The sequence below is a fragment of the Euwallacea similis genome, chromosome 23 (assembly GCF_039881205.1).
Source record: "Euwallacea similis isolate ESF13 chromosome 23, ESF131.1, whole genome shotgun sequence".
In the NCBI taxonomy this organism is placed as follows: domain Eukaryota; kingdom Metazoa; phylum Arthropoda; class Insecta; order Coleoptera; family Curculionidae; genus Euwallacea; species Euwallacea similis.
In genome coordinates this window covers 2,513,961-2,529,379 of record NC_089631.1, presented here as the reverse complement: position 1 = coordinate 2,529,379, position 15,419 = coordinate 2,513,961, and the positions used below count along the sequence as shown (strand labels likewise).

At 34.2% G+C, this 15,419-nt stretch overlaps 2 protein-coding genes across 3 annotated transcripts in view; both read right to left on the bottom strand.

The window, feature by feature from the left end:
- The window catches only part of slgA (proline dehydrogenase slgA), a 41,190-nt gene extending 37,285 nt beyond the window's left edge, over window positions 1-3,905 (bottom strand). For both annotated transcript variants that reach the window (XM_066401835.1, XM_066401836.1), the window contains exon 1: window positions 3,427-3,905. In XM_066401835.1, coding sequence (XP_066257932.1) covers window positions 3,427-3,735 — 309 coding nt within the window. In that variant the 5' untranslated portion in view covers window positions 3,736-3,905. The remainder of the gene's footprint in view (window positions 1-3,426) is intronic.
- A 1,379-nt stretch (window positions 3,906-5,284) lies between these two features.
- LOC136416395 (116 kDa U5 small nuclear ribonucleoprotein component) lies at window positions 5,285-10,473 on the bottom strand. The gene is made up of 14 exons (XM_066401535.1): window positions 10,355-10,473; window positions 9,621-9,749; window positions 9,154-9,371; window positions 8,834-9,102; window positions 8,529-8,778; window positions 8,279-8,470; window positions 7,993-8,219; window positions 7,750-7,889; window positions 7,480-7,661; window positions 7,254-7,420; window positions 6,749-7,195; window positions 6,113-6,452; window positions 5,703-5,856; window positions 5,285-5,558 (listed from the first exon to the last, which is right to left on the bottom strand). The coding sequence occupies exons 2-14, from the start codon at window positions 9,735-9,737 to the stop codon at window positions 5,352-5,354; spliced, it is 2,910 nt and encodes a 969-aa protein (XP_066257632.1). The 5' UTR covers window positions 9,738-9,749; window positions 10,355-10,473; the 3' UTR covers window positions 5,285-5,351.
- Window positions 10,474-15,419: the final 4,946 nt, after the last annotated feature.

The following is a 15,419-nucleotide window of genomic DNA, read 5'->3' as shown; positions in this document are numbered from 1 at the left end:
ATTATATATATTTTCCTGGAGTACGTCCTAAGACACAGGTAAAATATACAAAATATCGAAATCCTACTGTCAATGATAACCGAGCTATAGAAGACGGGAGGTGAAGTGCGCCACCCTGTATATATATATATATATATATATATATATATATATTATATATATTATATATATTATATAAGTTATATAAGTCATTGACAGATTCACTCCGACGCATTCCTGCATTTTGGACATACTATTATGAAATACGCTGTATAGAGGTTTTCCCTGAAAGGGGGAAATTCCTGAAGAACTGTTTTAGGATCAAATGTAGTAATTACACATGTATCAAAATGTGCAGGCAATTTCAGGAATTTTCAACGATAAATAAACGATTGTTAGTAGCTCAAAAATGTAACCGAATTCGTCACGCAATCAAATCAACACAGACGTCGCTTCCTGTACTTAACTAACGATTTTTATAATCAGTTTGGGAAAATACTTAAAAAATGAATGACAGCCTATTAATGAAATCCTCCACTGCGAAATAATCATAAATTGCCAAAAATTATGCAATAGATTTGAGAGTTGATTAGAGGCCGGATAATTTAATTATTATAATAAACATAATTATTATAATAATAACAACGATATCGTATACATGATTTTATGGTTAACGCCAACAATGTAAACATAGCTGTAAAAGGAGATTTATTACTATAAACAGTATGTAAATACTGACTAGTAACCATGGAAGAAAGATGACAGAAATACCCAAGAACCAATTTTTTCAACTCCTACATAAGCCCATTTGAATCCCTAAACAAATGGAAATAATCCAAATTTTCCTGAAAAAACCACATGCACGCAAACGGGTCATTATTCACATGCAACTCCAGGGGGTCAAGTCCTTTTAAAATAGCCACAACTCTGGACACGCCTTGCAAACGCAATGATCGAAGTCCAGACAATCACCTGCAACTTCAGCCCGGCCTATTCTACGATAATAAACATATGCCCGCTATTTTCGTACCAAATGAGTAAAATAACACGACAGTGACGTCAATGTGGGGCTCTGAAATCGTTGGCGAATTGGGAGTTATAAGAGGGCTCGGCAGGCGATGATAAACCGCTTCAAATAGGAACGCCCATCATCTTTAACGATTGATTTTCTTTGTCCCCTTTCTGAGGCTTTTAGCTTACTTTACTAAAAAAAGGAATGTTATCATATCAATAGGAATTCCTAGAAGATTGAACTCAATAATATCAGTCCTTGCAGCTGCCCTCAAGCAAAGGGACAATGCTCTGTTACCTGATGATGGATGAAGGTAAAAAGTAGTTTATCACACGGAATGGACAGCAGAAAGACGTCAGTCGACCAATCAGCAAATTTTATTAAGTAAAGTGAAACGAAATGATGTTGCAATTATTGAGCACATGATAATGGTTAAGGTTTTGGCCTCTATAATATTAATTACTGGTAGTTCATCTTAAAAAGCAGTGATTCTAGACTAGGCTTAGAGGTTGTGAAAGGGATTTGTTCAAAGAGAAGAAAGTATAGGTGACGTGACAACATGAGATTACTTCTTAACACTCTAAGCAATAAAGCAAGTTTTTCGCTGGTGTCTTCACTTTCGTGGTCCTTACTAAACTGCTTTATGATAAAAATATATATCCGGCAAAATATCCTAGCGCTTTATGCAAGGTGAATAAAGTAAAAATAAGGGGTTTTGAAAAGCTTGATCAGAATCTTTAAAATATCTAATAATATATTAGATATTCCATTAAAAAAAACATAATTATAGTCCATTCTAGCTAAATTGAAATCAATAGCTTCCAAAAAAGCAAAACAATATTTTTCTTATACGCAAATGTCAAATTTCGCATTGATTTAACATATTTATATGAAACGCCTCCCTATGTACAGAAAGCATGCTGAAAATTCCAAGAGGATTCCAAAAAAGGCCTAAATATAGACTGCTGTTTTCTAAAAAAATCATCCTGCTGATTTATTACTTTTTTCCTATGGGTGACATAACATTAGAAATACAGTTTTTTTTCTTTATTCAGTAGTAAAATTTCAATATGAAGTCTCTAAGAAAAGTTTAAATCAATTGTTAATGTAAAAAATTTAGAAGCCATATACAAGAAGTGTCAATAAGCCAAGTTTCAGAGCGACAATTTTCGCAGTATAGTAATTCATTAATTTAATCAATTATGTTTTGACTTCATTTACTATGACAGGCAAATCTATCTTTAAAGCCTTTATGAGCATTAAAATGCATACCTTTTTCCTAGCTCAGACCCACTTGTAACTGTCACTCTTTCAATTCACCCTGTCATTTTAGTCATCTGACACCTTAGTCACCTTTTGATTATCAAGTACTATAAGAGACCACCAAGTAAAAAAGCCAAGAATCTACCCAGTGATTTATCCAGTTTAAGGTCTCCATACCACCCAGTGTCCAGAGGTTGAGTATTAATTCTAGCTTCATCTCTTTTCACAAATAAATTTTAAATAAAACCAGTCATCACAAACAATCAATGCTATTGAAAGAAATATACCAGGGAATTTAATTGAATCTACTACCACTTGGAAGTTGGCCCTCCCTTATGGAATTCTTATAACTTAGGAATTACTGGAGTGTGCTAAATTTATAATTTAACATAGCAATAAAGACTTTTGTTTTCACCTACAATAAAGTTACAGCATTTCTTATAAGTAGGTAAGAAATATGGAGTACATCGAAAGTACTTTTCCTCTCACCCTGAAGCAAACTTGAACAAAAGTAGGGTCAATTTTTAGTTAAAACCTGCATTTTATAATCCTTTAGTTATAACCTCACCAGTGATGCAATATAGATACTCATATAGACATCTTAATCTAAAAACAGTCTCTTTCGATACTCTTAAGAATCATGGAATGCCTAAAGAAATATTTTGGAGAACTTTTCAAATAAGTTAACCATAAGCAAGTCTTGAGTGCCTACTTATCTAGAAACATGGAAATCATTCAGAGCAAACTAACTTTAAGATATTGATTCTTCTTTTCACATTTTCTGCCTACTGATATTAAAATTTCCAGATACGCTCTGAAGGACATTTGACCTTGTCCAAGACTACTTCCTAATTTATCTTTACCCATCACATCTTGATCCAGTCCTGAGCCCTCTGGAGACCCCAATTTCAACCTCATCAGGTGATTACTAGCTCAAAATCAAGAGTCCAAACCTTGTTAATAATGCTAATTAATGAAAACTGTTACTTAACAATTCGCAGTGCGCCAAATACTACGTAAAATCCTAACTGTCTAGGCAAGTGTGACTGGCCAAGGCCGTCACACAACTGCCTTTACCTTGAATTGCAAAAAGGCTGTTCTAATAGATTGTAGGTCATTAACCCTCTCTCTCATTGAAGCAAAATTTTTGGTATTCTGAAATGGACACTTACCTTCATGTTATTTGTAACAATAGTTTCGTATGAGCACATCTGGTAAACGATGAGAGCTCGCAAGAGCTCCCAATTCGTCTTGCTCTTGAAGGCAGCTTTGGCATCTTCAAAACTTAAATCTAGGGGGTCTTTGGGTGTCTGGATCGCCTGCTTCTGCTGGTCTTGGATCAGGCTAGCCGCCGCTGCAGTAGATTTTCGCACGGCCTGATTAACATCGATTTTACCACCGAAACCGCTGTTTAAATTATCGATCAGTAATCCGTACTTTTTGGGAACACTACACCTGCTCACTGTACGAAGAAAAGCCATTTAAGTGAAGTATTACGTCGAAAGAGAAGCCTGTCGATCCGAGAAGGAAATTTCGAGGGGACCTTTTCGTTGCTATTCTGCTTTACACCTGCCGATCGAAAAATGACTAAATTTCGATGAAATGTGCTCACGGTTCTCCTCGGACGCGACTGAAAACTGAAATGAAATCTGAAATCGACTCGTCTGACGTTTATTTTTAACACGCCGGTCACGGTAGTTGCGCAATGGAAACCGACCGCCGGCAGCCAGCCAGACGGAGGTTTATTGAAAAATCCCTATTTACCTACAAAACACAGATAAGCTCAGTGTCTATACTACTTACAAGTAATAAGTGATTATTACATGTAAACACTTAAATTAAATGAAAAAAAAATTAACGCGCGATTTTAATTTGTATTATGGGCGTAAGTAAACGTAGGGCGTTGATTCAGCCGTTTGCTATTTACCATTAAACACTGACAATAGGTATCAGATGGATTTATCCAAGACATGCCTCTGATATATCAACGCCAGTTGAATTTTCTTTAGACCCCCTATATAAAGTTCTCTGGCAAACTTCAATTTCGAAACATGTGACTTGCATTTCCAAACGTTAAATCGAGCGACGCTGCTCTCAAATTTGTACCCTCTCTTTCTATTTATGAAACTTACGAGATATGACAAAGATAAATATATTCTGGTAGCAATTGTTTAAAAAAATTATAATCCTTGCTTCTGCGTTAATACTTGGTTGCCTATCTGCTAAATAATATTGAGCGAAATTCAAATATTGGGATATGCAAAGAAACAATATTAAAAAATACAACTTACAAATTAATTCAATAAATTTAAAATGCAAAGAATGAATAAAGTACCTAAACAAAGGTCTTGCATTGACTCTTGTATACCTCTTTTGAGGGCTAAAAGCATTTTAATTAATGTAAAAATGATTAAAAAAATTGGAAAATTACTGCCAGGTCCTAAATAATGAAAAATAAAATTTTAGTTTGTTTTTTGAGAAGACTTAAACATATACGTGTAAATTACCGTAAATGACATCATCGGCAAATTGACAAAATATAAATGTTCCCCTTTGCAAAGTAACAGGAAATTTTATTGTATTTTGGCTTTCCCGAGGGTTTTGCAACCCAAATTAATAAGTTTTAGCACATCATGAGAGTTACCGATTTCTTTTGGAACACCTCCAATTTTCAAAAAATGTCTATTAATTCAAGGAGATTTTATAAACTATTCTCGCTTGCTACAACTTATGACAGTTTACATAGGTACAAGTAACCCCAACTAACCTGCGTTATATGTATGCGTTACCTACTATTCTCTATTCAGATACTTCAGGAAATTTTCGTGAATACAAAGAACAGAAGAGAATTAAAACTTTTATCCCTTAAAAAAAAAAAATGAAACCTTTAAGCCATTGGAAAATGAGTTTCAGGAACCCATCATCCTGAGGCCAATTAGTTCAAAACTCTAGTAATTTTAAACTAAACAGCAGGTCCCAATACTATACTTTCATTAAAACATCTCATTAAAAACTTACGCGCATTAAAACACATTATGACAGTAAACACAATTTTTTTCATATGAAATTTATGAGACCTAAACATATTAATTCCAACTTAAAGTAAAGGATAGTTGAGCATGACATCCTGCCGCGCTAGTTCAAGCAACATAGGATCATCAAAGAACTTGTTGATGGATACGTCTTGGCTCAAACCCTTTCTTCTTCGTGTTTTGATCATAAATTCACGAGCTAGATGTGTTGCAGGTTGAGGTTCTAAAGGCCTAATTATGATGGATTTGTCTAGGGGGTCACCAGGTACAATCTGGAAATTATTATTTGAAATATAAAAATCCTGTTTCACTTTAGAAACTTTTAAAATACATTGGGGAAAAATTATTTAAATTATTAAGATATGCTTCCTACTATAGTATGTAAGTAATTTTGTCCTGAGATCTCCATTTCTTACCTGCCAATGGTGAAACACCGATAAACAAAATGCCTGTCCTTGGGTGTGGGTCCTCAAATCTGTTTCAAAGCCAAAACTGTCAATTGCTGGAATGAAAGCCTTGATGGTGTACAGAGGAGAACCGGGAACTGGAGCATCTTGAGTCACGTGACCACTATAAAAAGAGAGAGAAAATTATTATTCAGGCCAAAACTTTTGTTAACTTTTTAAAATTCACTTGAACGCTAATGTGGTACGCGCTGATATGGTACACGACGATAATTTGGTATGCATAAAATCTTGGCACACCATTCTTCGATGTCTTTGATTCGTAACTGGAAAATAGTAACGAACGATGTTGCGATACGATATTCTATTGCATGTCTGTACGCGGCTTATTATTGCTTTGGGCATATCTAATTTGCACTTACCGCCTTTTGGCCAATACTGTATAAACTGCTGAAACACAATCAGCAGGGGCTTGTACTTCCACGAATAGATAGGGTTCCATTAACCTGGGCGTGGCCATTAAGAAAGCAGAATACACAACCCTTCTGGCAGTTGGGATAATTTGGCCACCGCCCCTGTGAAGTGGTTCTTGAGCGATTACTGCGTCCAAAATTTTAAATTTGCTATTTCGAATCGGTTCCTCGCATAGTGGTCCTTCCCTGGTGCCCCATTGGAAGCCCTGAACGATGGAATCTTTGACTGAACTTAACAGAGCTTTGTCTACTTCTGACGGTAAGGTGTCGTCTACAAGAATATTGGGACCTACAAAAATAGATGTGACATATAGGTATCTCCTCTTCAAAATTTCAGGTTGATGCATCATACTGACATTGGTACAGGGCAAGTTAGGGGTTCGCAAAAGGTTCAGTATCAGGAACATGCTTTTTAAAACTAACATAGATAACAACGGTAATTTTCTTACTTCCGAGAAAACAACTTCACATGTTACACATTTCAAACCTATTGCTAAAGTAGATTGGCAAGAAAAAAGGAAATTTTCAACCCTAGATAGAATTTACTCATTCTTTTCCATCAAGGACCGTTGATTACCGGCTTACCAGTATTGTCCGGTCCAAACGCCCATATACTCCTGGCTGCTAACAAATCCCAATCGTACTTAGTCTGAAAGAACTCTCCTAACTTCTTCTTATTCCACCCGATCTGAACGTTCTCATTTTCAATATCTTCCGCAAGACCTTTCTCCAAGGGCTCCGCAATCATGGTCAACTTGTTCTTCTTATTAGGTGTTTCCGCGAAACATTTTAAACTAGAAGTTTCGACCACCGTCTCACAGAACGCCACTACCGGGTCTGCCACTTTTATATCAATTTCCGAGTACATTTTCCTTAAATCGTGCATCACACAATCTAGATATAATTCCCCAGTACCTAAAACGACATGTTCTCCGGATTCCTCAACTCTTGTGGTTAATAGCGGATAGGATTTGTTTACTTTTCTGAGACCATCTAACATTTTCGGGAGTTCTGACGGATTTACAGGCTCCACTGTAGACAAAAGATAATGCATTTATAAATCTAAATGCTGCTCAATATGGGTACCTACCAGCAATTTTAATAATGCTCTGAGTGTTGAATTTTAACGGTCTGAAAATGTACAAATCCTCATTTATTGCCAGGTCGGTGATAGTTGCGGTTTTGACTATGGACTGATCAATGCCTTCTATTAGAACCCAGTTGCCAGCAGGCACTCTGTTGAGCTCCACTTTGTATCTACAGAATATATTAACTCAAATATGATTTATTTCAATTTTCAATTAATTGAAATGAACCTTGACTCGTAAATCCATAGGCGACCAACTGTCAGAACCCGAGAGTCTTCCTCATCTTGCAAGGTGTAGTTTTCTCCTAAAATACGCACATCGGTGCCTGCATGGAGAGTTCCGCTCATGACTCTACCCAAAACTTGAAAAAAGGTACAGTCTTCTGTTGGGTACATTTTAGAACTATGGACCTGAAATATTATTTTAAGATATATATAAATTTTGTCAGGTTAGTTCAGGTTAACTGTAGCACCTCAAATATTCTAATTCCAAACTTACCATTAAAACACCCTCTTGATCGCAGTTAACCATATCATTATAGATTTTGCTAGTGTTAGGTCCGGTATAAATATGGTCAATTTTGGTTTTGGAATTGTCCAGCGGCGATTTAATGTGTTCCACACACATGTTAACAAATCCTAAATAAGAGAAATTACCTTATTTAATCACAGAATAAAATTTGGACAATTTAGAACTAATTTATTAAATTTTGAACGCACCAATATTTTGGATGAAACTTACCATTAAAATCTCCAAGGAACTTGCTACACACCAACCGTAGCAAAGGCCGAATATTCAATTTCATCTCGTTTTTAGTCAACTTAATCCCCAATTCATCCAAGACTTTGGGTAAAGTTGAATCAACATCACCCACAACCTGAGCAAAAACCTTGTAAAGGGGCTCTAAAATAAATTCCACAAAACTTCGTTGAGCTGAATTGTGGGGAGCTTTTTTAGTGAATTTTCGACTAAAAAAACATCAAAGTGAATACATTTTTTTTATCATAAGAATCAATAAATTAGTTACTTCTTAGGATTAAAATAAATGTCACCCCAAAGCCTCTTAGAAAACTCTTCAACATTCACTTCTCCATAGTAGAGATTGTATATGTTAGCGAAAGATTTCAATGTAAAGCAGACACTGTATTGGGAGCTAGCAAAACAAACATTTCCAAGCACTGGAGATACAATTTGTGGGTTAGCATCCACAGAGTACAACCTGCAATAAAACTTCTTTCTCATTAATTTAAATAGCAAAAAAAGCGTCGACAACTCACGTTAACAATCCGTTAATTTCCTCGACAATATGCCTAAGCTTGTAATAGGCATCTTGAGGAGGCAATTTCAACTCCAACATAAGTCTATCAATTTTATTAATGCACACAGTAATCTGCATCTGTTCCTGAACTGCATGCTTCAACAATCTCTCAGTATTTAGCATAACTCCTTCCGCTGCATCTATGAAGAGTACTACGCCATCACACAAACGCATAGCTGCAGTTACTTCATCAGAAAAATTCACATGCCCTAAAATCATTATTCAAACCATAGTTTAAGACAATGATAATACCTAAAGTTTTACCAGGAGTGTCAAAAATATTCATCAGATAACTCTTATTTTTTATATCTTGGAGAAGTAGGGTGACAGGAACGGACTTCATGGAACAGCCCCTTTCCTGCTCAGTAAAAAGTAAATCAGTATAGCGCAGATTTTTTTCTTCATTATCTTGATATCCGGGATGAGTTTGCCTTACAAGACAATCTACAAAAGTAGTTTTTCCATGATGCAAATGCCCTATTAAGGCCACATTGCGAATCAATGAAGTGTTGTCCATCATATCAGCTAAAAATCTATAAAATGCGCTAGTAAATATCTAATTTTTTGAGACCTAAGGATATTACTCCATGCTATAAGTAGTTTCAGGAAGCTCCTGCTCTTTTAACTGGAACTTTTTTTTCTTAACAGGTTCTATTAGAGGTACGTCCAAGGCCTGTGTGTCTTCCTCTTGTACTATGGTTTCAACATCAGGACCATACACTTGGAGAGCTGATGGATAATATTGTTTGTCTTCATGAAGCACAATGGCCATTGGCTGCGGTTCATCTTCCATGTGTTCATCCTAATGTAAATTGTACATACATATATACTATAGTGTCATTATGGACCAAATTAAATTGGGGGAAAAAAGTTAGTAAAATCTATTCTTAAAAATTGCATTTCATTTAAATTGTATAGAACTAAAAGCTGTATTAATCCTCGAAGTTTTCAAGCAATTTTATAAATTTGAAGAATATTGACATTTTTAAAGGAGTCAAAAATTTTATGTTGAAATATTTTACTAAAATGTTACATAACCAAAATACATTACATCATATTCCCGTTGTTCATCTTCATCTTGCTGCTCAGGTTCCTCTTCCTCTTCTTCATCACTATCTAATTCTGGCCCAATATAATTGCCAAATTCATCATATAAATCAGCATCCATTATGAGCTTGACCTAAAGGAATCATCAATTTAAGATATTTTAAATCTTCTCTGTTCCAAGATTATGATTCTCGGAATAACTATATAGGGAAATTACGGTAAAAATTATGATTTAAATAAATGCATAACAACCCTTCTCTAATCAGAACTCAATTGTTGTAATAATTTAGGTCTTAATTCTTTTTTTAAATTATTAAAACATGGACAGATGAGAAAATTAGAGTTGAAAATGTTTGTACATTCTAAAGACGAGTTACAAACCAATAGCCTTTTAGTAGCTCGATCAATCTCCAGTTGGTAATACTAATAGTTGAGCAAAAAGTGGAGTAAAAACAAAAATGATAATAGTGATAATTTTTAAATTAACGAACAGTGGTTATAGCTATTCCTTTCAAGGAAGGAAAACAATTTAAAAAAATTTTCTTAACCACCTGAATAATGTCCAGGTGGAAATAACTAACTTATGATGTAACTTTACTAGATGGTCCATCCTTCTGCTACCCCAACCTCTGAACATTGCTAATTTGAACAAATTTCCCTACCAAACTGGGTTACTCAAATCTACTGTATTAAGTGTTCTGGTATAGTACTTCTATGTAATTAAACGCCAAAACTTACCTAAATATTATTAAATACTCTTTGTGATATTTATGTGCAAAATAATTGCGGTTTAGATATGAAAATTTGTAAAATCGGCTTTGGTTTGAAATTGTACCGTGCTTGTGAAACAAGCTTGTTTATTTTCAGTAAATTTTGAGGTTAAGTAGAAACTTCATTTTGAAAATGAAGATAACGACAAAAACGAGCGCAGCTGCAGATGTCGATTTTTCGTTATTGGTTCTGAAGTTCAAATGCTTTCCGTGGGATGGCACTAGGAAATTGCAATGACGAAATTAAATTTCCTTTTTTCATTAAGTCTGTTTTGTTAAATAAGAATTTGGCGAAGAAGATTCGAGAGGTATTTATATAACGGAACAAAATGTTGATTTCTATTAAATCTCTAGTACCTTGAATATTTGGTTAAAAAGGATATATATGTATACATATATATATTTAATAAAATAAAATCGACATCAATTCGAGACTTCAAGAATTGTAACGGGCTACAGTGTTGAGTTTAAGTAATTAATTGATTAAAAGTTTCCCTTGAGTTATAAATGAACAAATAATTTAATTATATTCACATTAAAATCATTCGATTAAATGTGATTAAATTTAAGAATTCACATTTTCCCGCTTTTTTTTTATATGGCCGCCTACTCTGCACCAATCGAATTCGCAATTAGAAAGTATGTTGTCAACTATCAATCAAGCGCAAACTCAAACATCAGAGGCTCTTTTGTTTGTCGTATAGGCCAAACGCGCCATTTTGTTGAAAATTTCCATCCATGAATATTTCCTTCGGTTTTCGGCCCAAGTTTTAAGTTTATATTGAGCAGTAGTGATTGATGTACTGTAAGGTTAGTTAACATAATTTATCAAACGAGTTAAACGAGTTTTGTCATTGAAGAAGTACATATTTCATACTTCCTCGGCCATTAGACCGTCAGTGCCTAGTGGCTTCGGTTTTACAATTTGAGGTCTGAGAACTCAGATGCTCAGACTGAATATCTTTTTCTTGTTGATACAGACTTAAACGTTTCCCTGAACAACAAGCAATCAGCGGCGTCTCGTGTAATCTTATGTAATTCTTACGTAAAGCTTCCTATATTCCCAAACGATTTGATTTGGAGACCTGCTTGCAAGTCCTCCTGCTTATAGTCTAAATTCTATAATGTCCGATGTTCAAAAATACTCCTCTTCCTTTCCTTCTCACAAGTTCATTAATATAATCAACGCTCATTCTACAAACATAAACAAGTTCTTAATTGATCATAATTTTAGTTGCTATGTGATTTATATAGAGTGATTCAAAATTCAGTACAAAGAATTCGGGGGGTATTTTTAAGATCAAAATAAGACCTTTTTTCTTATAAACGTGGGCCCGCAAATGGTTAGTTTTCCATGCATAGGGTGTTAAAGTATTATTAAAGTATATCAAAATTTATAGTAAGCTATGACTGCCTAGTTTGCAAATTCTACTCTTTTTTTTGTCGAATTTGTTAAACCCTAAGATTTTTAGGACTGATGCAGGCAGAAAACGATTATTATAAAAAATACCAAATTTATTGAAACTTCCCGAGGTCTGCCAGCATCGTTCGTAGAACTCGTAAAGCTGTCATGTTCTCAGAGATGTTAATGAGTTTGGTCGTTGGGGCCCTGATGATTCAGAAATCCTCTGTATTTGCGAGCCTACGGTAATAGAAAAAATAGTTTTATTTTGACCGTAAAAATACGTCCTTAAATTTTTTGTACTCAATTTTAAATCACTCTGTATAGGTATTTCTTTTCGTCTTCCTCTCTGTATGCAGGATGACTCATTAACAATGGGACAACCGAAAGTTGAAGATATTACATGTCAAATGGTGACAACTACAGAAAATATTCTTTATCCGAAAGTTGATAGTTTCGGATATATACAGGGTATTTCAAATTCGACCCTCACCATTGGGATCTCGGAAACTAGAGGAGATACGAAAAAGTTTAAATGGGGGCAAAGTTGCGCAATCTAGTGCATGATCGAATACCGTTTTCAAAATTTTAATTTTCCGAGTACTTCCGAAGATATCCGAGAAAAACTAAAAATTGGAGAATTCATTTTTATTTTTTTTTAGCGTTATTTGACAAGAAAGGTTAAATCCGTAAGCACATTTTCATTGTCACTTTTTCTCAGCTACACAATGACATATTCAAATTTGCGATCCGACGTTTCGTCTTTCGGCTACCATCATCAACTTTATTTTTTCTTATGGGCCCCATATTGGATTTTTCGACAAAAAAATAGTGCGTTTCATTCTGAATTCATTGATATAGAACTTCTTATAATTTACTTTTTTAAAAGCCGAAATATTTAAATAAAAAGAAATATTACATAGTTGGCCTTGACTCCATCGAAAGACTTTCTTTTGTTCGCGTTAATGACAGAACTTCTCAAACGAATTTAGAGCGTGTACAGATTTCCAATGAAAATAAGTTTCCGAAGTGAAGAAAAACGAGATATGTTAAGACTTTATTACAAATTTTATAGGAACACTACGAAAACAGCTTAAATGTATTTTGAGTTATATCGGGAAAGACAACAGCCGCATAGAACATTATTTAAAACTTTGGACGAACATTTAGCTGACTTTGGTGCTTTTGAAAAATCTAGGATGAAGTATGGAAGCAGAATGAAAGAAGATACTAGAAATAACCTACTGGCAGAGACAAAACTAAATTATTATTAAATGATACAACAAGTGTTCAGATTGACGACCTTCCTCCTGCATACATAAACGAACACGTCTATTTAAATTAGTGACAGCCCTAATAATATTTCTCCTTCTGATTACTCTACATTGTGTAATGATGTTTTCTCTAAGTTCTTCTATTGTGTTATAATCTCGATTCTCATATATTCTATTTTTCAAAGTGCCCCACAAAAAAGTCGTCAATTTGAGCACTTGTTGTAACATTTAATAATAATTTAGTTTTGTCTCTGCCAGTAGGTTATTTCTAGTATCTTCTTTCATTCTGCTTCCATACTTCATCTTAGGTTTTTCAAAAGCACCAAACTCAGCTAAATGTTCGTCCAAAGTTTTAAATAATGTTCTATGCGGCTGTTGTCTTTCCCGATATAACTCAAAATACATTTGAGCTGTTTTCGTACTGTTCCTATCAAATTTGTAATAAAGTCTTAACATATCTCGTTTTTCTTCACTTCGGAAACTCATTTTCATTGGAAATCTGCACACGCTCTAAATTCGTTTGAGAAGTTCTGTCATATAACGCGAACAAAAGAAAGTCTTTCGATGGAGTCAAGGCCAACTATGTAATATTTCTTTTTATTTAAATATTTCGGCTTTTAGAAAAGTAAATTATAAGAAGTTCTATATCAATGAAATCAGAATGAAACGCACTATTTTTTTGTCGAAAAATCCAATATGGCGCCCATAAGAAAAAATAAAGTTGATGATGTTAGCCGAAAGACGAAACGTCGGATCGCAAATTTGAATATGTCATTGTGTAGCTGAGAAAAAGTGACAATGAAAATGTGCTTACGGATTTAACCTTTCTTGTCAAATAACGCTAAAAAAAAAATAAAAATGGATTCTCCAATTTTTAGTTTTTCTCGGATATCTTCGGAAGTACTCGGAAAATTAAAATTTTGAAAACGGTATTCGATCAAGCACTAGATTGCGCAACTTTGCCCCCATTTAAACTTTTTCGTATCTCCTCTAGTTTCCGAGATCCCAATGGTGAGGGTCGAATTTGAAATACCCTGTATAGGGTGTTGAAAGTTAAAATTTTAATTCATTTTTTGCCAATATTCTGAAAATATCCAGGTTAGATACTTGAAAATTTATAAAGTTAAGGTTTTTTAGGTGACGATTAAAATATTTTACGTTTTGTGATTTCCGCGTTGTTAATAAAGGGTGCCACTTACAGTCAATTTTAGAGAATTTATAGTTTATAACTTTTTGCCCTGTATGTCCAACATGAAATTTGATTCACAGTTTGAGAGAGCAATCATTTTTCCATCAATTACGTGTTCTTATTTTATTTTAATGTTTCGATTCATTTTTGAGAAAAATATACTATGTAACGAACACTACGTTTAAATTTGATAATACGAGAAATTAAAAGCGAAAGAAATCAAGTATATTTTCATTTTCTAGAAAACATAAAAAGCATAACTTTACATATTTTCAAGTGTCTAACTTAGATATTTTCAGAACAATGGAAAGAAATGAATTAAAATTTTAACTTTCAACACCCTTTATATATCCGAAACTATCAACTTTCGAATAAGGTATATTTTCTCCAATCCTCACCATTTGACATGTAGTATTTCCAGCTTTTGGTTGCCGCATTGTTAATGAATCACCCTGGCTAAGTGATTTTATTCATTCCTAAATGCAATATAATTGCCAATCAAGAATTTTCAAAAAGTTCCCTCCAAGTTTAAACTCATTAAACATCCTTCTCATTTTTACCCTCTCTTTCAATGCCAGTTTTAACTGCTGTTTTTTATCTTTTCACGATTGACCAACTGACTGAACTCACGGAACTGGACTTCTGACTAACCGTTGACTATTCTAAGAATCGGGGTGGATCTATTTGAATTTCCCACTAAACAAAATTACCCTTAGAGAAAACTTCTCATAGTTATGAAGGGATATTTTATTTACTGAAACCAATTACACTTGGGGAGAATTTATTTCGATTATGGTGCAACTAAACTTGTTTTCAAGAGACTCTTCAAAATTTTTTAATTACCTGTGTTGTGGTTTTGTGTGATTGGTGAAAATAGCCAAAATAGTAAATTCGTAAAGTTGAGTATTTAATTTAAAAGGGTAAACAAAAACATTAGCTAGAATTTAAGACCAACGCTAAAACACTACTGATCTAAGAGCCGGTCCAGAAAAGCCGTCGAAACGCTGCATCATCTTAATCGGCTTTCCGTTACCAAAATAAAACGAAAAAAACTCAGCGTCAACCAAATCTTACAAACTACGCAATCAGTCAATATTACTTTTATTACTTTAACAATCTGAAATGATTTTAGGAGGGAGAGTTGCTCTTAAATTAACTTCATTTATGG

Excerpts from the sequence above, each read along its gene's own strand:
- LOC136416395 (XM_066401535.1), bottom strand. The coding sequence starts at position 9,737 with ATGGATGCTGATTTATATGATGAATTTGGCAATTATATTGGGCCAGAA. Across the intron at positions 7,662-7,749 it reads ATCAAGAGGGTGTTTTAATG|GTCCATAGTTCTAAAATGTA; the intron begins GTAAGTTTGGAA and ends ATAATATTTCAG. Across the intron at positions 6,453-6,748 it reads GTTTGGACCGGACAATACTG|GTCCCAATATTCTTGTAGAC; the intron begins GTAAGCCGGTAA and ends CTATTTTTGTAG.